Below are 27,275 nucleotides of genomic sequence, written 5' to 3'. Positions count from 1 at the left end.
TCCTGGGGAGCTGCCACCTCTTGCAGCAGATCAGATCCTGCAGCCCAGGCCAACATGGCTGCTTGCTGGTGCAAAATGGCAATCTGAAATGTGCTGAAATCTGGACTTTCCCTCCGGAGTTCCCAGGATACTCAGTGCCTGGGGTACGGAGCAGTCCTTCAGCATGCAGTGCCATCTCAGCTGGAGTCAGCCTACTCACTCAGCATCTTGTGCGTCCCCCAGCAGTGTCTGAGCCGCTTCCATTTTTCTGTTTCTCTTACTTGCGTTCAGTTTGTACTTCTGACAGTGGGCCATAATGCTTTGGATTTTGCCAAGCATGCTCGTTAGCTCTCGTGGAGTCAGGGGCAGGTTGATTTCCAGGACGTAACTCGCCACCTTCTCAATGTCTTCTGGAGGCGCGCTCTCATCTGCAACAGAAACTGAGCTTGGGATGGTCTGAAGTGGAGGCTTCCTCCCAGCAAAATGTAAAGGATCGTTAGGGTTGCCTGGACGTCGAGTTATGTGGCAGAATAAAGCTGACAAGCACAGCAAGGGGGTAAGAGAATTATCTCCGACATTTTGTGATTTAATATTAACGCTTCCAGGTACTGCTGTTGGTGTTGTCAGAGCTGACTGAGCTGAGGATTTGAACCCACTTTGAACTGGGTTATTAAAATTCTGATGCAGAACTGAACCCATGGAAGGTTTTAAGTCGGCATGAGGCACAGCCAGATGTGTCAGAGCCCATTTCTCCCTCGGTCCCCAGATCAAAGAGGCGCTGAGAAGACCGGGGTGTGAAGGAAGCTTTCCAAGCCAGCTGGTGGGAGTAATCCCTTCCCTGGAGTTGCCACAGTGCTCAGAAAGTGGTTCCTCCGCTGCTTAATGAGGAAAGCTCAGCTGCAGAGGGGAATTTGGGACAGACTGAGATGGGATGGGAATTTACAGTAGGAAAAACATACTTTAACAACCCCTCTTCCAAATGCTCTCACCCCAATACAAACTGCGCTGAGGTGCAGGTACTCAGGGTTTGAGTAGCTAACGCCTTGCAAAGTCCCATCATCACTTCTGCTTTCTGCTCCCTTCCCCTTGTAGACAAGACCTGAGGTGATAAGGCAGTTGAAACATGCTACATGTGCTAACTCTCCAAAGTAACTTCCCAAGAATTAAATAAAAGGCAGTTACTGTGCAACCAGGCAAGTATTTCTGAGAGCTATCTTCTGTCAGAATGCATTAATCTAAAACCACTATGCCCGTTGCTGTAGAGTACAGCAGCTTTGATGTAATTGTACGCATTTTAGCTGCTATGGTGCAGAAACTTCAATTTACAAACCAAAAATTGATGAATAAATCCTTTACAATTATTAGTAAATACCATGTCTTCTAAGACACATAAAAGAAGAGCCAAAGATGAAATTCTCAGTTGCAACCAAATAAAAATACGAGTCCACTAAGGACTTAAATTGACTTTTTCCTTCAAATTCAGAAGAATAACTTCAATGTTCCTGAACAAAGGAAGTCCTCTGCCCTTACTCCCTCGCTGCTGTTTGGATATGGAGGTATGAATGCCAAAGGAATGCCAACATGCAGTCCGTAGAGAATTATGAGATCAGCTACATTCAAGAGATTATACTAACACAGTTGAACTCCTTTTATGTGCGTCTGGTAAAAGACATTTCTGCAATTGTGAGGGTGGAAAAAGTTTTAGGGCATGTATTGTTATTTTGTTATTTTATTTTATTTTTTTTTGTGAGGGCTGAAGTCCTACCAGAATCCTTTGATTCCTAAAGTTACAGTTTTATGGAGAAGATGGAGCAGTTTGTCAATTTGTGTCCTAATTCCCACGCTCCCTACAGAGAGCCTCTATTTATGGGCCAGGAAGAAGAGGGTGGAATAACAATTTGAGGGTGCATTGAAGATGCCTGGATGTTATATGTTGTATGAAATTACATTAGCGGACCTTTTCTCAGATGAACCAGGAACCGAGGGAATTACTTGCCTGCTTCAAATTAAGTAAATTAATAAAAGATGACAATCAGAACATAGCAATCTATGGGAAAATTAGTACAAAATACCATCATCTGGGAAAAAGGAACACCACAATCAAAAAAAGATGCACAGATCAGGACGTAGACAAGAAATTTGATATGCCTGCAGCTAGACCACTTTCTAGCCATCTGTTATGTTAACATTACATTGAAATATATATACATATATATATATATAAAGAGTCAGAAAGAACTTTCCTTGCATATTTACCTATCAAGAAGTCTTTCACTTTTTTGATGAACTCCTTTGTGATTTCTTGGTCAACTTCAATCTGGTTCTTAGCTCTCTCCAGTTCCCCATTAAACAGTGAACCTTTCAGCTTGGTGTCTTCTGCAATCTTTCTGATGCTTTCAACCTGGAAATACTATCAGAAACAGCAGTGCCATTTTCTGGAGGCTGTATATCATTGCTTGGCAAGTTGAGCTCTGACAGGTACTTTTGATACAAGCCTCAGCTGGAGTCACTTGTCGAGCTTTTGAAAAATCTGTAGTAGGAGACCACTTTGGGAGCTCTGAAAGCTGTTACATCATGGCCTTTGGCCTTAGAAAAAAACTAAAAGACAACCACTTCTGTTTCTAAAAGAAGGTGCTGACTTATTTTCTGTTGCAGTATTGCGCCGTGTCATTGATCAGATTCAGTACAGAAAAAGCATATAATTTCATTTGCCTTTTCACACTGGAATTGCTGCTAAAAATGCTCTTAAAATGACACAAGTAAAAAAGCTAGAATTAATGATTGTCTTTTAAAATTAATTTTTGCCATTAAATTAGTATATTTGATTATTTAACTGATCTTTAGTTAGTAATTAGCTTAATTACCAAACTGCAACAGTATTTTGCTTTGCTGGGGGCTGTGCTTTACTCTTAAGGAAATGCACAGGGATGGAGGGAAGAGATTCACTGTTACCTTAGGAAGCAAAAAAAACAATGATGTTTTTACTTCACTGCTGTCCCTGCATGTTTTGGGGCCTCAGTGTGTGCCCTGATGGCTCATTTCTCCCCCTGATAGCTGCAGAGCAATGTTGTGTGGACTCTAGAAGGAGGAAATGGATGCCCAGACACCCTGCAGGGAGGGGACAAAGCCGCAGCAGAATGATGTTTCTGTTGGAAAATGGTTTTTGCCTATCACTGTAACTGGTGTTCTCTCTGATTGTTAATGAGAACAAACTGTCTTCGTTGTCATCTGGGGACTTGTCTGTTTTGCTTCCTTTGCACATGTGCATTGGACATGCTTTGAGTTATTTTCAGTGCTCCTCTGTAGTAAAGTGGAGCAGCCAAATACTCGATGCCCTTATAAACATTATGGGGGGTGGAGGGGGGGCAGAAAAGCTTCAGCTTGAAATTATCTGCAATAATTCCTTAATGGCAACCATAATAGTAAAATGAAGCTGTATAAATTGAGCTTAATGATATGCAGAGCAATAATATCAATGCAATAAACGTGGGCCGTGCTCAGGCTACTGACAAAGGGCTCCATTTCAACCTTTCCCAATAAAATTATAGACAACACTAGCCTCATGCTACCAACTTCCATAGGCACAGGACACCATGACCCATGAGATCTTGGAAGTTGTGAGGAGGAGGAAGGCATTGATAGACATAGTTGTTTGGTGGGACTGCCTCTAATACTCACGGCACTGACCCATGATACATCTATTGTGCTGGGACGGAGTCCATGACCAGCTCACTGCTCTTTGTCCAAGGAGCAGCTGAGTTTTTGTAGATTTGGGACTTACTACTACATCTTTGCTCAATTTAGCTATCCACAATTCACCCATCCAAATCTAAGCCAGCTGTTCTTGAAAAGTGAAAAAAAATAAAACAGAAAACCAGTACCTTCAGGCAACGACAGACATATAGCTGGTATGGAGAAAATGAAGATGGAGTTGTCTGACAATTTCCACTGATTATAAAAGGAGTGTGGGTGACTGGCTGTGATGTAGCCAACTCCATCCCTGTGAAGGGAGGTGGCAGGACCCCAATCCTCAGCTCCCTCTCTGATTATAAGTTCTAGAAGCAAATTGGCCTTTTCTGATTCCCAGGAACAGCTTTTCCCCCCTAATGTGACAAAGCATCCAGGGAGAGCAGAGGAAAAGCTTACTTTGCAAAGACAGCAATGCTGTGGGAAGCACAAAACTCCCTGGGTTTTGAGGGTTTTAGCATAACTGTGGACTCACAGACAGGACACTGCTCATGCATGGTGTTTCCCTGGAGGGGAATGCCCTGTTTCCCATCCTCTGCCCATTGCATTAAACAAATATAAGTTTGATATGCGTACCTGATTCTCAGGTTCCTGTAGCTGAGTAGTCAAGTTGGTCAACAGGACAGCAGTCTCCTCAGCCTTCCTGAAGGCTGAGGAGGAGAGGGGAAGAGCTCCGCTGCAGTTTGGGCCACCACCACAGGCTGCTGCAGCACAGGGCAGGTTCCCTGGCACCCCGCAGATCTGAAATAAAGAAGATGTTCATGTCAGGACTCCTCTGGGCATCTGAAATAACCTCCTGTGGGAAGGATGTTGGGCATAATGTGAACGTTGAATATTGCATGGGATTTTCCCTGAAACACACGGTTTAATATCTCCAAAGACAGGCTCACGGACTGTAACAGGACCCCTTTCCCTGACCCAAAGAATGCAATGGCAGCCCCCAGCTCCAACCTCCTCCTTGCAGGAGCCATTTTGTGGGCTCTTTGTGTTATATGTAGAGGTTTGTTTCACTCTATGGCAAAAGGACTGAAACCGTCCCCTGGCCATATCCAGTCCATGGGGCATCCAAACCCATCCTGTTTGTTCTGAAGAACCCAGATCACGTCTCACAGAGCACAGCACCATGCCTAGGCCTCTAAGTATTTTGACACAGATGTCAGTCAAGACTAAAGGTTGAGGTGGATGTGCTCTGCCAGCTGTCAGTGTTGGCTATGGATGCTGTCAGGTATTCATTGCTGCCCAGCAGAAGGGTTCTGGCCTTCCCGTCCCACAGGTGCTGCAAAGGACAAGTGAACATTCCTCGTCCACTCCAGGGCAAAGTTGCTCTGCTTAGATTAAGCCACTGATGGTGGAGGTTGGTGTTAATTTTTTAGAATTTACACGGAAGTCCTCTTGAGATTAGAAAGTGCTTGAGATTGAAACAGTCCCTCCTGGTGGGTCTGCCCTGGGAGCAATGGCTGCCAGAAGGGTGGTAGCAACCACAGCTGAGAGGTACAGCTGTTTCTGACGTGACTGAACACCCATGCCAGGAAAGTGGCCTTTTCCAGATTTAAAATGCATGTAACCACCCTTTTAAAACAAAAACTAATAGCAGCATCAAAAAAAAAAAAAAAAAGAAAAGAAAAAAAAAAGCTGGTTTTATTTATTTCCTGTTAAAAACCCACAGCGCTTACCTTTTCATTTAAGTTTTGGATGTCAGGGATCTTGATCATCTTGAGCTGCTCCAGCACATTGCTTCCTTTCAAGGCCTGCTGGCCCATCACAGCGAGCGTGCTGTTCCTGGTGTACTCCGAGTATCTTATGATTGGGGTTGTCTCTCTGCTTTTCTCTTCTGCCAGCAATGACATTTCAAAGTGTTTCCTAATGTTGCTGATGGCCTCTGTAGCAATAGAAATAGTGGTTAGTACGAAATGTATTTTGGTGGCATTTAATTCATGCATTTACTTGAATTCTAGACGAATGGTGAATGACAAATAATTAAGTCTGTGTCACTGGTGGTTGATGTGTGATGACACTGATGACAGCAGGGAGGGACAGGAACTGTGATTTCCTCGGGCAGATTTTTAATTCCTTTACTCAGCCAGCTACCAAACAGGAATTGATACCCATAAAGCCTTCTAAAATAGATGCAAATGCACTGGATCTGTGCCTCAGGAAAGCATTTGTCCTCTCCTTGTTCAGCATAGTACCCAAAAGTTAAACAGTCAGCTTAACTAAGCCCAAAACATAGATTGCAAATGGGAATTTATGAGTTTTCTTTGGCTCTGGAAAAATTCAGTTGCAGGACTGATGTGCTAAAAAAAAAATGCATTTCCACGATAAGCCTGTAGGCCAAGAAACAAGCATTTTCTTGTTTACTTAGTGTAAGCTTTTTCTCTAGGAGAGACTCAAAAGGCATGGAGAATATTCTTTTTCTTTTTCTTTTTTTTAATGATTTTTTTTAAACATTTTTTAGCCTAAAGAAAGGACTCAGGCCTTTTGTGAAACTCACAATTTGAAGTTGCTGCTATCAAGGCTTCCCAGATCTCCAGGGAACCCAAAGATTTCTGCACATCCCCATGCAGAAGGATGTGCAATGAGCCAGAACTGATGTGTCAGCACTGAAAAAGCATGAGAGGTCATTGACTAGCATCCCTCTGTGCTGATAATGGCTCAGTTACTGGTTGAAGTCAGTAAGAAGACTCTCATCAAGTCCTGACTGCTTTCTACCAGGCACTAAAGCTCTTGGCCTTGCTTTGGCTGAAGCTGACCAATGTTTAATTACTATGTGGAAGCAGAGCTGTTTGTTTTATCTCGTAACTCTTGGAAACAACGCGCAGTTTAAAGTTAGATACTAATACGAAATACCTGGCAAGGGGCTGCTGTGACTCCATATCTAAGCATGAGGCTGTTTTCTATGCAACATTTCCATTGCAGGAATATTTTACAGTGGTTCAGCTCTTCATTAAGTGGCCCAAATACATTTTTCATGCTCGGTTTGTGATGGAGCTGTAGAGTTTCCAAGTTCCTTTACGTTAAACATAGCTTGATTAACAGCCTAGGAAGGCACACTCACCACACTACCATGCCACAGTGGCTGCAAAGCCAGGGGCCAAGGCTGGAGGAGGTAATTTAATGAGATTTCATACGCTGCAAGCCTTCTTTTAAGGACGTGTGCATTTTGTTTTTTCCAGGGATTTTAATTCATCATTAGATATTGACGTTTCCAGGTCAGGCAGCTGAGTATACGCCCATGAGGAGCTCAGGAAGAGTCCTGAACTCATTTCACTTGATCCTCTGCAAGGAGAGGTAGGTAGGAGCCCATTCCCCATGTGTGTCTGGAGCACAAGTGTCAAATGTGCCCCAGATGGGGTACATGGCATGTCCTCCATCCTGCCCTACCCCACTTGCTTCGGTCAGGACAAAGCAGGCAGAGCCATTGCTAGGATTTGCTGCTGGTCCTGGAATGAAGAAAGGAAGAGGCTTTCTCCCAGACATCAGGGAATGAGGTCGTCTTGAGGGAAAAGTAGTTTCTGTGCTGCTAGACGTTTGTTAGCAGGACCAATGAGTATTTGTGGTTCCAACCAGCAATTCAACTTATATTCAAGGTCTTCCCCTCCCCACACCCCTGTGTGCTTTTTATAGGTCTGTTTATCTGCCTCTGGAGGCCAAAAGCTAAAGCGGAACTGGAACATGACCAGAGAGCAGTGCGGATGCTTCAGCTGTGCATCCACTGATCTCATTGGGATTTATTGTCTCTTTGCCTTCCTGCTTTCCTCAGAGTCAGCACAAGACCCGATCAAATTGGGACCTGGTGCCTGGGAGAGCTGCTGACCTCTCATGCAGGATCTGAGTGGAGGAGCTGGTCCTGGGGGCACTGCCAAGCATAACAGTGCAGGGAGCCCTAAATCTTAATTAATCCCTCTTTTTCCCTCTTCCTTTCCCTTTACTTTACATTCCATTGAGCTTTCCTTCATTTTATTCGATCTTTTTTAGTCCAACTTTCTTCTTGCTTAAACGAAACACAGAGGAACTCAAAGTGGGGGTGCACTGCCTGTAGCTGCTGTCTTCTGCAGTGCTTACCATGTCTTCTTGGGGTTCATGTCTTGGCAGCCATCTCTTTGGTCATTTGGCAGAGTGTACACTGCCGAAAATCTGCTGTTGTGGATGGTCTAGTATCTGCTCAAGATCCCTGACTGATACATTCCCATCTTTCTCCAGAATTCAGCCTGTGATACTGTCATTACTGCCATTAGCAGAGATGGTGTAATTATTTAAAAAAATGTCAAACAACTCAGTTCTGATTTCATATTTTTTGATGATGGAGAGCGAGTTCCTTACCACATAAAGTCCTGCATTTTTCCCATGGGAACACTGAGAAGTTGCACTATGACTCTCTGCTTTAATTAAACAAACTATTGCTGTACATTTTTTAAGTATTGCTAAGAGCAATAGGAGTCAGAAGCAGTGAAAAAGAAAATCTTTTGCTCATCTACTGTATGATTTGTGAGTCTATAATGTGAAACTGGGTGGCCTTGAAATCCTGATGTAAACATCAGGACTCATGGGATTTTTGACTGAGATGACCCTGGTGCATGCATCTGAAATTTATGATTCTAGAAGTCATGGCATTTTACGACAAAAGAGAGTCTGGAAATTAGTATAATGATGTTCTTAGTATTTGATTTTTTTCTCTACTGCATGGAACTAAAATCTAGGGATCTTCGAAATGTGTGGTTCAATGGTTCAAAACACTGTGAAATTTCCTGAATTATGTTTACTTATTCCAGTTAATTTCTGGCTGACTTACCTTTGAGGTTCAAGTAATGAAAACTGTGATGCAGATGTCTTTTCTGTTGCAGAAGTTCGTAGACAAGGTCAGCTTCTTCCCTAATATCTTCAATGTTCTCATTAAGGTCAGGAAATTCATGCAGCATTCTAGGAAGGGGACCCATTTGTGCAACTTTTTCTCTACAAGGGAAATGGCAGTTGTCAGTAATCAGATTGAAATGTTCTTAAACTACAATTGAGATACACAATATTTTAGATGACAAGAGATAAATTTCTAAATGACCAGAAATTTACTTGTAATGGCTTATTTAGGAATCTTTTAGGAACTGGAAAATTCCTGCATTTAAGTACATGCCTGGGGTGGGGGGATATTATATATAAAGATTATTTTGTTCACAGATCTGTTGGAAACGGTGACTTCGCACTCCAACATCTGTGTGCTGATCAGAAACAGGATTTGAAGGTAAGGGTAAGGAAAGGTAAGGCTGGTGAAGTTTGGGGGAAGATTGCTTTCTTAGCCAAGAGGTTTTAACGCAGCAGCCAACTCTTACTGAACATAGCCATGAAAATCCTTGATGCCTGCGAGTGCCTCCAGTGAAAGAACAGGATGCTTCAAAATTCGTTCAGTTTCAGAAATGGCATCTTCAAAGGCTTTGAAGCGCATGTCACAGCTGGGCATTCGTCCTCCTTTATCCTCCAGACTTGCAGCAAATCTCATTAGCCCTTGAACAGTCTGGGCGAGGGCAGTAATTTCGGCGTCCCACTGATCAAAACACAGGTGACACTGACGGCAAGAAGGAAAGTCTTTCTCGAAGCCACGGCCACACTGGTTGCAGAACCACCCCGTGACACCAGCACGGCAGTTGCACGCGCCAGTGGCTTTGTCGCACTGGGGCTGGCTGGTTCCCTCCAGGTTACACGCACATGCTGCAGGAAAGGGACAGCAAGTCACACACAGTTGTCCCTTCTCTGCAGGAGTAGCACATACAGGAGACCCGATCGTGTGCTTCAACACTGCAAACAGAAACTGGTTCTCTCTGCTGCTGTTTGAGCCTGCTAGGCTGGGTCAACATTAATCATTGATTAATGACCAATGTCGATCAATGGATCAACATTATCCTGCTGAACAGACCACTGATACATGGGGTTTCTTTTTCTTGATGTGATTCTACTGCTAATTGCTCCTTTGCCCATGTTGGAGGTTTACCCCACTGTGTGCAGCTCTGCTCCTCTAGCATTGTGTCTCTGTGACACCTCTCAGTAAAGAACGTTTTCCTAACATCCGATCTGAACGACAAAAAATGGACATAAAATATTATTTGGAGACACTTATCAGCCTGAACAACCTGGAAATCAGCAACACTGATCAGAGGAGCTCAGACCTGGTCCCTGGCTTTGGGACAGCTAAAGTCAGGTGAGATATAGCTCTCCCGAAACTTCACCCTGGTACTCCCTGGGTTGGGGAGCTGTCTGTTGAGAGCTGCACTACACGCCACTTCTGCAGCCTTCAGCTAGTGTAGGCCATTTCTAAACAGCAGAGGGTGAAACCAGTGTTCAAGTTAGAGTGAAGGGGACTACATGTCTAACATCTCTTCTTTACCTCTTGCATCCATATTCACGTCATAACTGCAGAGGGAAAAGTACTGATAAATAATATAAACAATTTTATCCATCTCATACACTCAAATGTAATAAAGTCTGTTTCTCTAGATATAAGTCCTGTCTCCTCTATGAATGTACGAGCCAAACGTTCTTTTTGAAGCAATTTCTAATCTGGTTGTCCCCACGTAGTAATACTTACAAATGCAGTGCACCTGGGGATTGCCAAAGTAATTTTCCTCACATTCGTCACAACGTCTTCCACCATAGCCAGGCTTACATGGACACTGGCCTGTAAGCTGTAAAGAGAGGTCAGGATTAAACAGCTGACCACACAGAATGACTGGACAGACATTATTTGCTGGGTTTCCTTTTCGCTCTGTTATACAGCTGCATGGGGACTGCAGCAACAGAGCTTCCATATGTTCTGCAAACAACATGGTTTATACATGTTGTTTTCCCATATTCCTCCTGAAGGTCGTGAAAACAAAGTGGGCATGGAGAGCTGGTTTTTCTTTACTGATATGAAAAGTTTTGTATGGTCCAGCCTATAGATGATCTTAGAGAATTCACCCTCTGACTATTATCTGAAAGAGGATTTTTTTTTCTTTTGCAAAACAGATTAATGTCTTATTTTTGCTTGAAAAAAGCTTAACATTTCAGCTTTTAACTACATGATATATTAGCTGTAACAGAAAACCTCCAGGGTATACTATGCACATTGCCCTAGAAAATTTATTTTGGAATTCAGCAGCAAAATTAAACTGCAGGGAATTACAGCCCTGATAACTGGTATAACTCAGAAAAGCAGTAGTGGTGTAGTTCTGTCATGTTAAGAGCTACATTTCCTGGGAAAAATAATAAATCCGCTAAATAAACCAGAACAAACAGAAGGCATATTGAAGGGAAAATGTGAAAGCATATCAGCAAGAGCTTGGCATAAGGTCCTGGGGCTATGAAGTCAAGAGCAAAATTGCAGTTTTCTCCATGGGACCACAGTTTTAGCTCTCTATTCTGCAGCGTTGTTTTATTTTTTCTACATTCTTGCTCTAGAAAGTGCACAGGAATTAAAGGTGAGAAAAGATACCCCAGCAGTCTGATTGATGATGCATGATTAATGCAATGGCAACAGCTGCTACTTTACGAAAGGAAACACTTAAAAAAATACATGCAAGTCTCTTGGGCCCAAGCCTGGACTTCCTCTTTCCCTGTACATATGTTTATGAGGCATTTTTTCCTATATATCATTTTCTCTTCTACTTCTACAATCCACTTTGCAAAAAAACACACAAGCAAAGAGAAATTGCTTGCAAGTGAAGTCACAATATCAGAATAGAACGTTTGATGTAATGACTCCAAGCCTGGTTGCAACAACTGCAAACTTCCAAAGACTCGTTGTTTTCAGGGTGCAAGACAGAAAAACATTCTCATAGGGGCAGATCCCAACCGTGCCAGGCCAAAATGTCACCATCCCAGTTCCCAGAGAGCAGAATAATTTCCTTGCCTGGTTGCACTGGTTGCTTTGGGTGTTTTTCGGTTCACAGTCGCAGAGCTGACATCCTTTTCCGCTAGCCAGGTCCCAGTAGCCAGGTGCACACTGGTTGCACATCATGCCCACCACATTGGGCAGGCAGGGGCAAGCACCAGTGGCCGGGTCACACAGGCAGGCTGTGTCCCTCCCTGGGCACATGGCAGGGAGGACACCTGTGAGATTGCACGTGCAGACTGAAAGAAAAAAAAGGACAATTACTACAGCAGATGCTGCTATAGCTGATGGGAAATCAGAATTGTACATAAAGCACAGCTTGGCCTTGAAACGTGGCTTTGAGCAAACTTACTGGGAGCTTTTACTATTTTTAATACAGGCATAAAAATGAAGGTGTAGTGAATTTTGAATCTTATTGTAATGAAATGTTAAATATGTTGGATAAGGCAAAACTGATTTACAGTAGGCACTGGACAGTGTGGGAACCCCCAGTTAATGGCAAGCTGAGTAACATAAGAAGCTTTCCTTCTGAGGAGCCAAAAGTTCTTGCTAAACCATTTCTGGGTGACATCTTTCAAGAATGAATGAGGAATTGGTTTGTACTATATTTCAGAGAATCCCAGAAAAAAAGAGCTTCTTGAAAATAGTTATGTTTTTCTGGCCTGTAGAAATTAGACCCTCAATCAGCCACATTTGTGAAAATGGTCTTTGAGAAACTTTGTGAAGAAACTTATGAGCTGCGTGTTCTTACACTCTTTCCTTTCCTTTCAAAATGCTGAGTTATTGACGGTGTCCTCATGCAGTCTATTAAACTGCCTGAACAGTCCCTATTTCTAATAATATCATCAAAACAACTGGGAAGGCAGGGAGCTCAGCAAGAGATCATCTGGCTAACTCAGCATTGCTCTTGATTATCTTTGATTCCTTTAATTTTGATTCCTTCCTGAATGGGAAGAATGCACATTTATTTTTCTGACAGCTAATACTGATTTCAGTTCACAAATAGTCATTTCCTAGGAGTGGTATTCAGTATAAGATTTAGAGAGACTTGGATGACAAACATAGAGTTTAATAGATGCCATATTAGCAGTTATACGTATCACTGGGTAGAAATTTATTCAGGACTCTCATATACTGCTCCATTGGCCTGCTTCAGTTTTATCATCCCCCTAAGGGCTAACTTCTCCCTATAGCCTAATTTGTTTCAATCTTTTCTCAATGATAACATGCAATTGCAGTGCTGTTGTTCACTTACTTTGGCAGTCCTGAGCAAGGGCTGAGCCAAAATAACCGGGTTTGCAGAACTGGCAGTGTGCTCCGTGGGTGTTGTGCAAACACTTGATGCATTCCCCGGTGACTCTGTTACAGGACTCTGGGTCGGTCATGTCAATGTTGTTGTTACAGGGGCATGGTGCACAGCCCTCCATTGGGCTTCCTGGGTTTTTGTAGAACCCACTAGGACACTCATCACACTGCCGGCCTGTCGGAGAGAAAGGTAAAGATGTGCTGGCTGGTGAGAATTCAATCGAGTCATATAATTTGTAACAATAAAAGGCTGCCTGTTCGAATTCAGATTTTGAATGGAAGATACCCATTGGTTTGAGACTGGTGCCTTTTAATCCTGTGATCCATTAAAATTATATCTCCCATACGGCAATCTGTCGGAAACACATCCCTCTCACAGAGAAGAGAAAAGAGAAGAGAAGAGAAGAGAAGAGAAGAGAAGAGAAGAGAAGAGAAGAGAAGAGAAGAGAAGAGAAGAGAAGAGAAGAGAAGAGAAGAGAAGAGAAGAGAAGAGAAGAGAAGAGAAGAGAAGAGAAGAGAAGAGAAGAGAAGAGAAGAGAAGAGAAGAGAAGAGAAGAGAAGAGAAGAGGTTTTAGTTTGAAGACACTTACAAAGACAATCAAGGCCAACTCTAAGACTACTTTGCGGCTGACCCAAAGTTAAAACCTATCATTAAGAGCACTATCCAAGTGACTGTTAAACACGGACAGGCATGGGGCGTCAACCACCTCTCCAGGAAGCCCATTGCAGTGTCTAACCACCCTCTCAGTAAAGAAGGATTTCCTAATGTCTAGTCTGAACCTCCCCCAATGCTGCTTTACAGGAGGGAAAACAGATGAGCACCTCTGTCTCCACTTCTCCTCCTTGGAAAGTTGTAGAGAACAAAACTGTAGTTGGAGTTAGGCCATTTTGCAGGATTTTCCCTGGTGCCTTCACCCCAATGTAACAGGAAGGTGGGATGTGCCCTATTCTGGAGTGACGCAGAGCCCACCAGACCTGCCTTCCCTTCTCTAACAGAGGATCTCCAGGAGGTCAGAGGAGCTCTGGGACATTCTGTCCTTGCTTTCTGGCATTGCAGTTCTGTCTGCATCCATGCCAAAGCTTTACCACCACCCCCCAATCAAGGTGCTACCACGCTGCATCTCATAAGCCTTTCTGGGCAGGCTGGTGTCACTGGGACCTTGTCCACGAGCTCATCCTTGGCTAAATGCTCTTTGCTCCTTCACCACTGTCCCCAGGACCAGAGCCTTTCCCAGTCTCAAGGACAGTGAACCTGGTGCCCCAGAGGTGAACAAGAACCTTGCCAGGAAGGAGCAAGAGGAAGAAAGTCCTGAACTGAGGATATCAGTTGTTTCCAAGGACAGCAATCCTCTGGGTAAGTACCAACAGGGATCATTTTGGCCCTACAATGATTCCTTGGACAAAACTGCTCTTCACTTATAAAGGAACATGGCCTAAATAAATATAACAGCATTGGTTTAGCATTGGCTCCATTGCTGGAAATCTTTGTAATGCCCAAGGGAAGGGAAATAACTTCAGTTTTTCGCTGCAGAAATTCAAGCTAAGTCAATGGTATCTCTGGAAGAGAGACATCAGTTTGCTGCAAAGATTTGAGATAGCTGAGAATGGCTCTTTCTCCAGTGCAGTGGCCATTCAAACACTGAAACACTTCCTTTTTGGTGCCCTGATCTTTCTGATGTGGGCTTCCAATGCTTGTTTCTCAGAGGTGATGAGCAACTGGAGTTCCCTCCACCAGGTACCCCAGGAAAGGGGGAGGTTTCCAGCGAGTGACGTTAGATTAATGAATGACTTCACTGAATATGAATAAATGAATCCCTTTTTTGAATACTAACTGCACAAATTTCACTTTTGGGATATTCTCACTGAAGTTCAGTAAAGTTGGGCATTAACTTTTCTTACCTATTTTACCATTATTTCACTTGTCATTTCTGAATAGAGGGTGGGCAGAGGATCATCATTTTTGTTTTACATCAGTTTTAATATAATCAAAACCAGTCTTTATTTTGCTTGTTACCTGAATATCCCTCGAGACAGTTGCAGACTAATTCTGCAGTCTGGGAGTCCTGGTAACAGGAACGTGCAAAAAAACTCTTGCTTGTAGGTGCCCCTGGGCACATGCATGGGCGGCAGGGTTCTCTGTTCAGGGGGTTTCCATAATAGCCATCCATGCACCTGTCAAAGCAGTCAACACAAAGCAGCAGGAATTGTCAAATGCTCCTTTCAGTCCTGGCTTGTGAATCAATTTATATATATCTATAATTAATTTAGGATTCCAGGCCATTGTAATGCTATCCCCATTAGTTGGTACACATGTATGCAGCTTCAAACTTGGTCTAAAATGTAAAATCAGAGCTGCATTCTGAAGATCTGGCGAAAACAAAAACAAAAATAAAAAAATTGTTTTCTTTTCAAGGAATATTCCTGAAAACTTGCACCTACTCTGAAATAATTTTAACTCTTTGTGTGTGTATATGGCAAAATACAAGAGAGAGAGGAATACATGTAATAAGAGCTGGATATGCAGAATTTTTGCATGGTAGCTTTTAGCTGTATGTGCAGAGCATGTGTGATATGTCATATATACACTATCATTTAGATTACAGAATCAACCATTCTGTGATTCTGTAAAATCACAGAAAAATTCTTCATATCTAGCTCTGACTATGTGTATTCCTCTTTCACGTGTATTTTGCCATATGTACACACAAGGAGTGATTGACATGACATTAGAAAGTCCCAGCATGGGTGAAAGAGCAAATATTCATTCAGAGCACTCAGGGAATATTGCATATTTCAGGCGTGACATACATGTAGAAATGCTCTGTCTGAAACATTCTGCAAACCTGGGGTGATGGCTGCTTCAAGGTGCTGGCAGCTGTGGCATTACCCGGACAGGCAGGCAATGGAGCCACTTCTGAAGCATCCTCAGTCTTTAATCTGCTTTACTATGGCAAATGGGAACACAATTCTGTATATTTATACAAGCCAGTTTAAAAGTCTTGGCTTTCCAATTATCCCTGACCTGGGTAATGGAGCTCCTGTGGAGGTGCAGGGCAACAAGTGTTTCAGTCTCCCATTTTTAATCTATTTGACATCTACAACCACAATAGTGAAGGGACACATTGTCCAAATGCATCGCAAGAGAAGCTCAACAGGCTTCATGGGGAAATCCTCTTAAAAGGGAATGATAAGGCACAATCCAGCCAAACCAAACTAGCCAGCCAACAAATTTAATTCTGACATCCATGCTGAACCCTCTGATAATTCTGCAAGGATATAAATGAAAAAAAGGAGTACTGTTTTTAGCAGAGATGGAAACACATGGGTGAAGTAATTTGCTGGTCATATGGAAATGATACAAGCCAGCAAATAGGGCATGTTTCAGAGAAATATGCAATTCAGAGAGCTGCTTTTGGGGTGAGTGGTGCAGTGCCGCCCATCACCTTACCTTTCACAGCGGCTTCCAGCCGTAGACCTGCTGCAGTTGAGGCAGTCTCCGGTCACCGTGTCGCAAAGCTCTGCATAGCCATTACACGGGCATGGGCGGCAGTGGGGAAACCCAAAATACCCAGGCAGGCACCGGCTGCAGCGCTGCCCATCGACGTCCTGGCGGCAGGCGCACTGCCCCGTCACCTGGTCGCACAGCGAGCTCACCGAGCCTTGTGGGTGGCACTCGCATGCTGGAAAACACCAAAGAGAAGCTGTGTCATCAGCATGTCCCCACCAACCCACCCATCACTGAGACTGCTCAGAGACAGGATGAGCAATGGGGATGGCAAATTTGTTATATGTGGAAATAATTTTTTTATCACGTCATGCATATCAGTGGCTTCAAAGCTCTACAAGGATGTGATGTCCATGGAGGGCACAATACTGTTACTAGTGATGATACTGGTGCTGGGACTGGTGTTGGACTGGCTGTTAAGTACTCACGGTAGCAGCCGTGGAAGCCAAAGCCGTAGCTGCCTGCAGCACAGGTGTCGCAGCAGCGTCCCACGACGTTGGCTTTGCAGTGACACTGCCCCCCCAGCCTGCTGCAGCTGGCGTTCAGCGACCCTTGGGGATTGCACTTGCATGCTGCCAGTGGGAAAGAAAATCAAACCAGGCTTGGTTAAAAAAAAAAACACAAAGGGGTCTGACCGTTCTCATAAACTTGCAGTTTTTGCACATAAGGACAGGAAGGGAAGAGCTTGATGACCTCTCATCAGGGATTCACTAACCACCTACAGCCATGCTCTAGCTGCAGCACTGGACACGGCCTGCAAGCAGCACTTAGCCTGAACCCGTGCATTGTCTGCTACTTTGTGGACAGCTTGGACTGTCCTGCTGAACAAAGGTGGTCTGCTAACTCACAGAAGATGTGTGTCCAGGATGCTCGGATGCCAGTGCTAGAAAGCCAAAGTGAGAGTCCCATCACTATGGGGAGCTGTACTGGAAGGTTTACACAGAATCAGTGCAGCCCAAATTTAATTGAGGAGAAGATTGTAGCTGTGTGGCCATGGCCACATGGCATGATGTGTGAGTGATGCATCTGTTCTTCTAAAGACAGCACAAACTAAGGAGATGCTGATAGGTCTTGGCAAGGATCAAAGCTAACTCCACAGGGGGTGTGAACACCGAAGGTATCCAGACGAACAACTCCTGTCAATGGAAGTGCAGAGAAGCTCTGTCACTCTGTGCCCAACATCAAAGAAGTTCCCTGAACCAAAGAGCCCAGCAGCTGTTCCTGCAGTGGGGCCAGGATACTGCCAGGGGCTTCAAAGTCCACCTGCCACTGCACTCTCAATGGGACACCGCTGAGGTTTTCTTGGAGAACTTGTTTCAGCACATCAACTTGTGTGCATCAGGCCTGGAGCTCCACCAGGGCATCCAGCTGTCTTGCAGGATCTGTAGAGAGGGCTTAACAACTCCCCTGTTATTTTCTGGTAGCAAAAATTAGCCAAGTTACTGCTTTGGGCATCTGATAAAGCTGCTTCTGATTGCAATGCTCTTCAGAAAGCACATAAGCACTGCTCCATCTGCTGCTCCACCAAGCTCAACATGTGATGGGCTTCAAGATCCATGGCTATTCCAGAGCCACACCACCCACAGATGTTTGCAGCACACTCGGGATCCAATGGGATGTATCCTGCATGCCCATACCAATCAGCTTCACTTACCTACACCACCATGGACTGAAAGCTCTCCAGTCAACATGCCCAATGAACTCAAGGGAAAAACAGCAACTGACCACAGCAGGTGTCTGTGCAGGTTGCCCCTTACCAACGGCGCCGTGGTGAATGCGGGCAGACATGCTGGCGATCAGCCGTGAGCATGCCTCGGGCAGGATGTGAGGTCCAACTTCTGCTGCAATTTCAATGCAGCGATACTTTTGGTAGTCATCTAAATCCTTCTTACTGCATAAGTTTTCCACAGAGCTGATTCTGGGAATAAGTCCAAGCTGTGGCGTAAAGAGGAAAAGAAAATATTTTTGCTTAGATATAGTGAAAAACAGAATTTCCCACATTCCCTGACTGTGGTGCGCATGGTAAGGACAGGGGCCCGGAGCACTGGATTTCTAAATCTAAATTCACATTTATTCAGAAGGTCCAGACATTCCCCACGTTCTTCAAATAAAAGAGACTGTGTACAAAAAAGTCAGATTATAATAAGACCTCAGATATATGCTCAGAACTGTTTTTGCTGCTAAGAGGTACCATGTTTACGACTCCAAAAGCAGGCCAAAATTTTTACTTGTGTTACTGAGATAGGGAAAAAATAATCTGGAGGCTGTATGTCCAAGTATGGCCAGCCTTTGTCAGCTCCGGTTCTACAGAAGTAATTAGAGGAATGAATTTTCAAATATTTTTATCAAGAGAAAGACCCAAAACTAACACCCAGTTTCTGCCTTGGTGAAAACATGGGAAATGTCTGGACATAATTCCCAGGACAACACAGAACTAATTTTACTTCTCCAGTGACAGGACCCACCTCGAAATCCCCATGATTTTTTAATTAGGTTCAGTTATATTATATAGATTAAAAAAAAAAAATAGGTGAATGAAGAATTGAAAAATGTGTGTCCCTAACCACGCCACCTTGTCAGCATATGCGGAATGTGCTCATAATAAACGAGCAACCTCTAGAGGTACACACTCTGGCTATTAACACACACAACATGTATGATTTGATGAGCTATTATAACATTGCTCCATAAAAATGGTAAATGATGCAATCCCGTCTTTCCATATATAAGCATGGAAAGAGTGCCAATGGAGGTAATTGAGCAAGTTTCCCTGGGTTTCTGATAAAACACACCATAAATGATTTAAACATATTTGGATGAGTTTATGTTAAAAACAAACAAACAAACACATTTCAAAGTGGTATAAATCCAGTCCAGAGGGAATTATGACAGCATTACTTACAGAGTCAATCAAGATGAACGACTTAGCCTTTGGGCCAGAGGCAGAGGACTGAGAGAAATACACGTCCACAGAATACTCTGTTCTTGGCTCCAGGCAGACTGGAGTTTGCAGAAGGGCAATCCTGTTTAGCAGAAACAAAGCACAGTTACGGACAGAGCATAGTTCTCTGCTCGTTCCCTCACCAGAGCAGGACAGGGCAAGTTGCCGGGATGCTGTGAGCTCTCCCTGCCCTCCCAGCTCCTCTCTGTTCTTCACACAGGTGCAAACTGAAAACCTGGTTTTGAGAACAGGCTATGGCAGTGTCTTTAGGTCAGTATTTCCTTCCTGTATGGAAATAGCTTCAGCTGGATCTCAGCCAAAGCAATTAGCCCCAGCAGGACCCAAGACTGCTCTCCCAGCTCTGGCGAGCCATTGCCAGACTGGAGCATCTGCTTCTTCCTGCCCTCCTTCGGCCTGCCTGGTGCAGTGGTACAGCAGCAACAGGAAAGGCCACACATGTGTTTCCAATATCCCCGCTTTCCCACAGATTTAACGTCCTGCAGTGGTTCAGCGAAGGATTTGTACACAGGAAATCTACAGTGAAAGGAGAGGAATAGCTGGACCTCTTTGCAGCTGGGAGAGCCAACGCATGTGGCTCCTGTGAAAAGCCCTGGGTTCTGCAGCGTTGACTTGACAAAGCACCAGTGGGCTGAACGGCGACACTTGCTAGCCAGTCTTCTAAGGTCTATAAACAAAAGACAAGAATTATGATCACTTTTCATACCTGACAAACCCTCTTTCTCCCTGCCATGGTTTGTGAAAGCCAACTGAGTGGTTGCAAATAGCAGGGATGAAAAAAGGTTTCCCCTTTGTTCTTTATAGGATTTAAAATAAGGTTATTGGTGAAAAAAGGATTGTATTTGCAAGGGCTAATTGAATAGCAGTAGCGGAAATGGGACTTCAGCTGGTGCAAATGGAAACAGCTCTGTTAAAGCCATTGGAGTTGCTTCCTTTCTCAGCACTGTGTTGTCCCACAGATATCCCTCACTGTGTGCCTCCCCTCACATCTAATAAGGAATAATAAACATAAATGACTTTGTTACACAAGTCTTACAGATTCAGCTGTTTCACCCAGTCCTTAGAAGGAAAAAGAAACGTCAAACGAGCCCACTGCGAAATTATTCTCATGTTTTAAGTCAATGGGAGTTTTGTTTTCCTCAGAATGACAGGAAAAGAGCAGAATACAATAGACAGAAGGAGTATCTTGAGTGGTGGGATAGTCCCAGGGAGCTGGGAAGGGAAGGAACAAAGCATGTATGTATAACTGGTATGGATAAAACACTTGCATGTGTCTTTGAACACATGGCTATGGACTTGGATTTAACCAGATTTGGGTTAATGGGTTTCCCTAGACATATCTTCATCACTGAGAAATTTTGTCCAGACATAAAATAAGAACAGATGATCTTGAAGGTCTTTTCCAGCCTTAATGATTCTATGATTTTGGTTAATATCCAACAGTTTTCACACATCTCAGAGCCCAGCTGGAGCAACTGGGAAGCTGGATGCCTACAAAGGTCCTGGATAAATACCTTGTGTGTATGCACAGATCAGCACACTCCTGCCTGTGCACATTCTCCTGCCCAGAAAATCTCAGATAGAAATATGAGATGCCCATCCAGAAGGAGCTGGCATTTTGCAGGTGTCTGACCCATGAACAAAAGTGCAGTACAAGCAAAGAGAGCAAATGAGGAGCTCCAGAAGATGAAAATTTGACTGATGTTAGACAACACTTTTTTTTTTTTTTTAGTATGAGTGCAAGGAGTTAAGGGAGTCAGTAGAGTGCATGTTTCTCTGTTGTTAAGGATGAACAGGCAAACAATTTTCATTTTAGTAATAAAGAGCAGGAGGAGTTGCCTATTATTGGCAAAACAGACCCTGCATCTATCACATCACAAGACACATAAGTCATCACAAATACCTCAGGCTCATAACGGATCACGATATCAAAGTCCATGGCGAAGGGAATATTGTTGATGGCAAATCTCAGCCCAGCTCCACTGAGGACACGGGCAAAGCCAGCTCCTGTCCATGTGACGGACCGGCCAGCGCTGGGCTGCCTGAAAACCACTGCCACAGCCGAGCCCTGTCCCAGCTGAATGGCATCCTGCAAAGACACATTGATGTTTTCAACATTGCAAGTTACAAACAGGCAAACTCAGAAAAAAATGAAAGGAGATGCTTTTTGCCATATTATATATTTATTTCAGCCACTGATCAGCCTCATTTTCTGAACACACTCTTGAACTAGCAATAGGACCAGAGGGAATGGCCTCGAGTTGTGCCAGGGGAGGTTCAGGCTGGCAATGAGGAGCCATTTCTGCTCAGAAAGAGCAGTCAGGCACTGGGACGGGTTGCCCAGGGAGGTGGTGGAGTCACCGTCCCTGGGGGTGTTCAAGGAGAGGCTGGACGTGGTGCCTGGGGACATGGGTTAGTGGTGGCATTGGTGTGGGGGGTGGTTGGGCCAGATGGTCTTGGAGGGCTTTTCCAACCTCGATGATTCTATGATTCTGTAATCTGCATGCTAAGAACTCTCCCACATGTAGGATGTTTAGGGTCACAGATAGAGGAAAGCTTCCTATAGCTTTGCTACAAGAGCAATGAGAAAGACTAGAATAATCCATCCATCTCTGTATATTTGGCACCTCAAGGCATTCACACTGCAAACCTTAAACAGATTAAACTGGATTTTGTATATGATTTATCATTTTAAGCTGAATGAATAAATATCAATACTTAAAATGACTTAGCTGACTTGCCATGATGGAGAATTTACATACAGAAGGTACCATGTTAGTATCTAGATACACTTAGATGTTGTAGATGTCTTGCAAACAAAACCAAATAAAAAGGTGGTGGTGGAGGGGATTTTACCATTCTTGAGGCTCTTCCCTTCTAAACAATTAATTGAACCCGAGCCTACAGTGGCATTGAATATAGCAAAACAAACCTGTCTGTGGGAATTATAAAAAATAGAGCTAAACTGTATAAAAAAAAAAAAATGATTTCACTTGTGTCAGAATACTAATGTTTAGGACTGTGAATTCCACATGATCTGACATTTTCTCTCCCTGTTGCAAGATTCAATTTAGTATTTGTTGTAATCTTTCCTTAAATACCAAAGCACCTATTTACCTGCCCAAGTCCAGTTTTTCTTACGCTTCGTTTTTTGCTCCTGTTTAACACAATCTTTCCATTTTCAATTGTGAACTCATATCCTTGCTTCTGGAAGTAGACATCACACCTTGGAAGAGCAGTTGGTTTAACCTATCAGGTAGAAGTAAAGAGATAGGAGGTATCACTGTCTCAACAGTTGTGAAGGATTGGTAAGCAACTAAATGGAAAACCCAATTTTAAAATAAGCTGTGTTCTCTGCTGGGTGAAACCCTGAAACACAGCCCAGCAACTGCTGGAAACCTTTTTCCCTCACTCTTAAAATTAGCTTTGTCGCAGACATCTGTTTTCCATTTAATTATTGGACTGTAGGATGATTACTGGCTGTGATTATAGCAAAATATTTGTGGATGTGACCTGAAAATAAACATTTTTATTATTATTCCTTCTCCATAGCTTCTGGACAACACATCAAATTAAAAAACATTATTAAAAATGTAGGCAGCGGAAGGGACACATTCCAGCAAGGCGAGACTTGTACTTTGCACGGGGAACAGCTACCCCAGTTTTGAGGCGAAAAAAATAATTCTAAAAATGTTGTGGAATTAATGCCAAATTCTTTAGGGCTACCATCAGTACCTTTATACAGGGCAGCAGTAATCAGCCCAATGACGCAGAGAGGGATTTGTTTCTTCCCTTGTTAGAGCTTTCCAGAAGTATCACAATTAGTGACAGCTTCTCCTCAAGCTGTTGGCAACTCAGTCATTTTCTTCTAATTTAAATAATCAAATTAATTTGATTAATTTGTAGTGACTGTCCCTGGGTAACAGCCACAGTTATGGGAGACATGGAAGACAAGAATGTCCTAAGGATGGTCAAGGGACTTGCTTGATATCAACCACCATATGGATGCATTATCCATGTGACACCCAAAAATCCAGGTACATACCAAGGGTGCAGAGCCAGAAAGGGACGTTGCATGCTCAGCTTCATAAATGTAATAATCCAGGGGTAAAAAGAAGTATCCTGGGGCTGGCTCATTACACTGGCGGCTCACGATGTTGGGAAGGCACTGGCACTGACCGTCCTCTGGTGAGCACCTGGGGCAAGAGTTGGTAAAGAGAGCTGCTCAGCTCCACCCTTGCTTAAGCTCTGTTTCATTTCTTCCATTGTGAGTTATTTAATCCACTTCCATTGTGGAAGAGGATTTCCACCAACAACCCTCTCTGTTTCCTCTTTCCAATGCCGTATTTATTTAGTGCTTCTTTTTCCTCACTTAGGAGACATGACATGCCTTGTCTTTCTCCACCCAGCCTATAACCAGGAGCACAGATCCCTTTCTTCCCTGAGCCTCTATTCCCATCTATTCCTGCATCCATTTCTCATATCTGTTTCTATATCTATTGCAGTATCCTTTCGTAAGCACCTCTCACACATTTTTAGAAACACGACATGAGGTCAGAAGGACCTTTGGTTTGAGTGATACGGTAGTTTTCATGTACTTGCACTCTTCCTTAACATGTTAAATGATCACTAGCTTTGATTAACTTACTGACAAGTACATGCCAAACATGCTGAGGAGCTGCTGACTATGCGTGGTATTGGGCTATGTGCTTCTGTGTCTGAAGTCTGAGAAGGATGTCTGAAGGATGTCTGAGAAGGATGTGTCTGAAGTCTAACAGTTAAGACCCCTGCCTGACAGACTGGAGCAGCCCAACTGAAACAAAACTGGCCTCTAAACTGATATATTTTGAATACAAGGCCGTGCTTTAGGAAAAAAGCAAGCAAACAAACAAACAAACAAAACATATATATATATATATATTTATAGCTTTTGAAGCTTTGAAGAATATATAGAAAGCTAAGTTAAAAATGTCACCCATAACTACTAATTTCTACTGAAATTAGGGCCTCTGTTTCTCTCAAACTCTACAGTTTGTATTTTATATTAAACTAGTCTTTATTCTAGCTGATCCTTTACCTTTGAAGGTAAAAGGTAAATCCCACTTAAAATCACAACCAAATCTCCATGATCCCACCATGACTTTATACTCTTCATATGTGATTAAATTATGTTGACAGACTGTTTTTCCACTTGCACCGAGACTCTGTTAACCTAATTAGGAAGTCTAGCCCAAGAGCTTGTAAAAATTAAAAATAGGACCAATCTTGATGAAGAACATTAACTCACAAGTTATTCTGGGATCCGCCAATGTCACAGTCACATGGAGAACAGCCATACAAGCTCTTGCCAAGACCCCAGTATCCCACCTGAGATAAAAAGAAAGTGAAACATATATATATATAAATGGCAATTATTTACAGCAACATAATTTATTCACTTGGATGACTGATGCTCTGGACCATTCCTGAGATGCCTGCCTGTGCTTGGCCATGTGAGATTGCTTCTTCTACCATTGCATGGGTACTGAGTGGCTACTGACTGAGTGGGCTACTGACTGCATGGGTACACAGACACTGCAAAAAGGGCCAGATATTTATGCATTTGTGCAGGCAAGTTGTTCTGGAAACAGCAGAGATGGTCTGAGGATTTGACCTTGCATTTCCTTTTCTTTCTGAGTGTTGCTCCTAGTCCAATTTGATTGCACAAATGTTTGGATGAGGTAAAAGAGAAGAAACAAATGTGTCCACACAAAATGGAAGTGTATCACTATAAAATTAATTTCAAGTAAATCTAATTGTTTACTTTTTTTTGGCAATGACTGTTCCCTTATACAGGACAAAAAGACTATGATATCGTTTTTTTTTTTTTTTTTTTTTTTTTTTTTTTTTTTTTTTTTTTGTGAGGATACTGGCTACAAATATTTTGAGAGCAGCTAAATCCACAGCTTCCCCATCCTCCCCTGCAGGTCAGGGTAGCAGCAGTTCACAGCCTACTGCAGAGAGGACACATTTTCCCATCCAGAGTCTGTTAAGGAAAGGCTTTGAATGAATCTCAGGACAGTTTCAGGCTTTGAATGAAGGACACTTTCAGGGACTCAGCTCCTGCTGTTTCCCTCATCTGTGGGCACGATCCCAGTCCATGAACACAGAGTGAAGACAATGGAGACATCACCAAAGGCAAACCCCCAAACTGTCCCATGCCAGGGTGGAGGCACTCCCTTGGTAAAACCAGATGGACTTCATATTCCCCAAATAGTGTCACTACACAAGAAATGACGTCTCATGCACAGAACAGATACCATTTCCTCCTTTGATGAAATGCCACCCCGGAGCCCACAGGATGGCAGGGGATGGGAGAGGAGACTTCTACAACCACATGCAAGGAGAGCCAGCATCAACAAAACTCTTTGTGTACATACAACGCATTTCTCACAGCGTCGGCCTGTGGCGAACTGCTGGCAGAGGCACTCGCCGGTGGCAGGGTCGCAGATGGAGAAAGGCAAAGTGCCAAAGGCATCACAGCTGCAGGCTGCAGGGAGAGAAATGTCTGGTTAGCTCTGCTGGCTCCGGTGACCGCAGCAGGACTGGCATTGGCTTTAGATGTGGCAGCAGCATGGCAGGCAGTCTCCATCCTCTGGGTGGACATGTCCTGACACCCTGCAGCTTCCTCGGTGGGGACCCTCAGGGGGGACAGGGAGAGCCAGCAGCAGCTTGATGTGGTGGTTTGCCATGTGTTCCTGCAGGCTGATCTGCACTGCATGGTCCTTCCATGTGGCTGAGGACCATGTGCTGGGCACAATGGGCTTGCAAACCCACAGCATGCCTGAGTAGGGATGGGATGTGTTTGCCAGCAACCCTTGCTCAGAGGAATGACTCTTGTGCTGATTTTTGTACAAAAAAAAATAGTTTCCATGTGTTTTAACCTCCCTTCCCAATTAAAATGCATATTTAATGATCTTTCTATTAACAACAGCCCAATCTATTATAAAATACTACGTGTTCTGCAAGTGATTTCATGTATTTTCTGTCCTGATAACCCTTGCTTTTCCCACATGCTTTACCAGGGACATGTCCTTGACATAAAATTACAGTCAGCAACTGAGTATTTTGTAATGAGGACAGCGTCTGTGTGTTAGCATGTGCATCTGTACATTCAAATACCTTCATCCCTTTGAAATGCTTTGGCAAGAAGAACAAAAGCAGTGCTCTACATACGCTGGCAGCCCAGGGGGTCACTGCTGCTCAGCCCGTAGTGGTTCGCCCTGCAGCGGTCGCAGCGGACGCCCTCCACGTTCTCCTTGCACGGGCACCGACCTGCCACCGTCCCCAGAGCAGGATCCGTGCGGCTTTCGCACACGCCGTTGTGCAGCGTGCCTTCTGGGTCACAGCTGCAGGCTGCAGACAGGGGCAAAGAGACATAAAAAGGCATATTTAGATAGAGGCATGAAAATGTAATTAGAGAACTCCAGGCTGTCAAAAATTCAGTGTTCTTGTAAAGATTAGAGATGATCGTCCATGTCTGCTGTGTTGGATGCTTCACAGTTAATGCACAGCCACACCAAGAAGTATTTCAAGAGGGTTTCCAAGATCTACTTTTTCTCTGGAGGAAAGTTCCAGTCTTCATTTTGGTAGAAGTTTATCTTTTGCTTTAGGTAGTAATAGGTGTCACTCACCTGCTCCATACCCTGTCCAGAGCACGTGGGGAGGAGCAGGCCCTGTACTCTCGAGGATGTTCTTGTGAAAGCGGTAAAGTTACAGGGGGTACCACACTTCCCCAGAGCTGGTCTGAGCTGGCCATGGCTGAACTATTCACTAGAAAGGATGGGATCAGCAGGGGATGCTGCCTTCAAGATTCATTCCATTTTCTGCTTTGGCACTTGCTGTTTCTCACAGCAGCATTAAAATCTACCACAGCACTTCCCTTT

The 27,275-nt window shown here is 43.7% G+C and overlaps 1 protein-coding gene across 1 annotated transcript in view; it reads right to left on the bottom strand.

Annotated features, from left to right (window-relative positions):
* Positions 1-27,275, bottom strand: part of LAMB4 (laminin subunit beta 4) — a gene marked incomplete at both ends in the record, with an annotated part of 43,366 nt that overhangs the window by 3,665 nt on the left and 12,426 nt on the right. The window contains 21 exons of the mRNA XM_084284804.1: positions 200-407; positions 2,236-2,380; positions 4,303-4,467; positions 5,400-5,605; positions 8,516-8,676; positions 9,048-9,423; positions 10,298-10,394; positions 11,600-11,820; positions 12,837-13,061; positions 14,901-15,058; positions 16,335-16,566; positions 16,820-16,963; positions 18,149-18,326; positions 19,294-19,414; positions 19,896-20,017; positions 21,254-21,439; positions 22,468-22,599; positions 23,396-23,546; positions 24,638-24,717; positions 25,770-25,879; positions 26,566-26,745. Coding sequence (XP_084140930.1) covers positions 200-407; positions 2,236-2,380; positions 4,303-4,467; positions 5,400-5,605; positions 8,516-8,676; positions 9,048-9,423; positions 10,298-10,394; positions 11,600-11,820; positions 12,837-13,061; positions 14,901-15,058; positions 16,335-16,566; positions 16,820-16,963; positions 18,149-18,326; positions 19,294-19,414; positions 19,896-20,017; positions 21,254-21,439; positions 22,468-22,599; positions 23,396-23,546; positions 24,638-24,717; positions 25,770-25,879; positions 26,566-26,745 — 3,598 coding nt within the window. The remainder of the gene's footprint in view (positions 1-199; positions 408-2,235; positions 2,381-4,302; positions 4,468-5,399; positions 5,606-8,515; positions 8,677-9,047; positions 9,424-10,297; positions 10,395-11,599; positions 11,821-12,836; positions 13,062-14,900; positions 15,059-16,334; positions 16,567-16,819; positions 16,964-18,148; positions 18,327-19,293; positions 19,415-19,895; positions 20,018-21,253; positions 21,440-22,467; positions 22,600-23,395; positions 23,547-24,637; positions 24,718-25,769; positions 25,880-26,565; positions 26,746-27,275) is intronic.

The sequence above is a fragment of the Netta rufina genome, assembly GCF_964035555.1.
Source record: "Netta rufina genome assembly, chromosome: 1".
Classification (NCBI taxonomy): Eukaryota; Metazoa; Chordata; class Aves; order Anseriformes; family Anatidae; genus Netta; species Netta rufina.
Note: the sequence above shows the minus strand (reverse complement) of the source record. Positions and strands in the feature narration are given on the sequence as shown.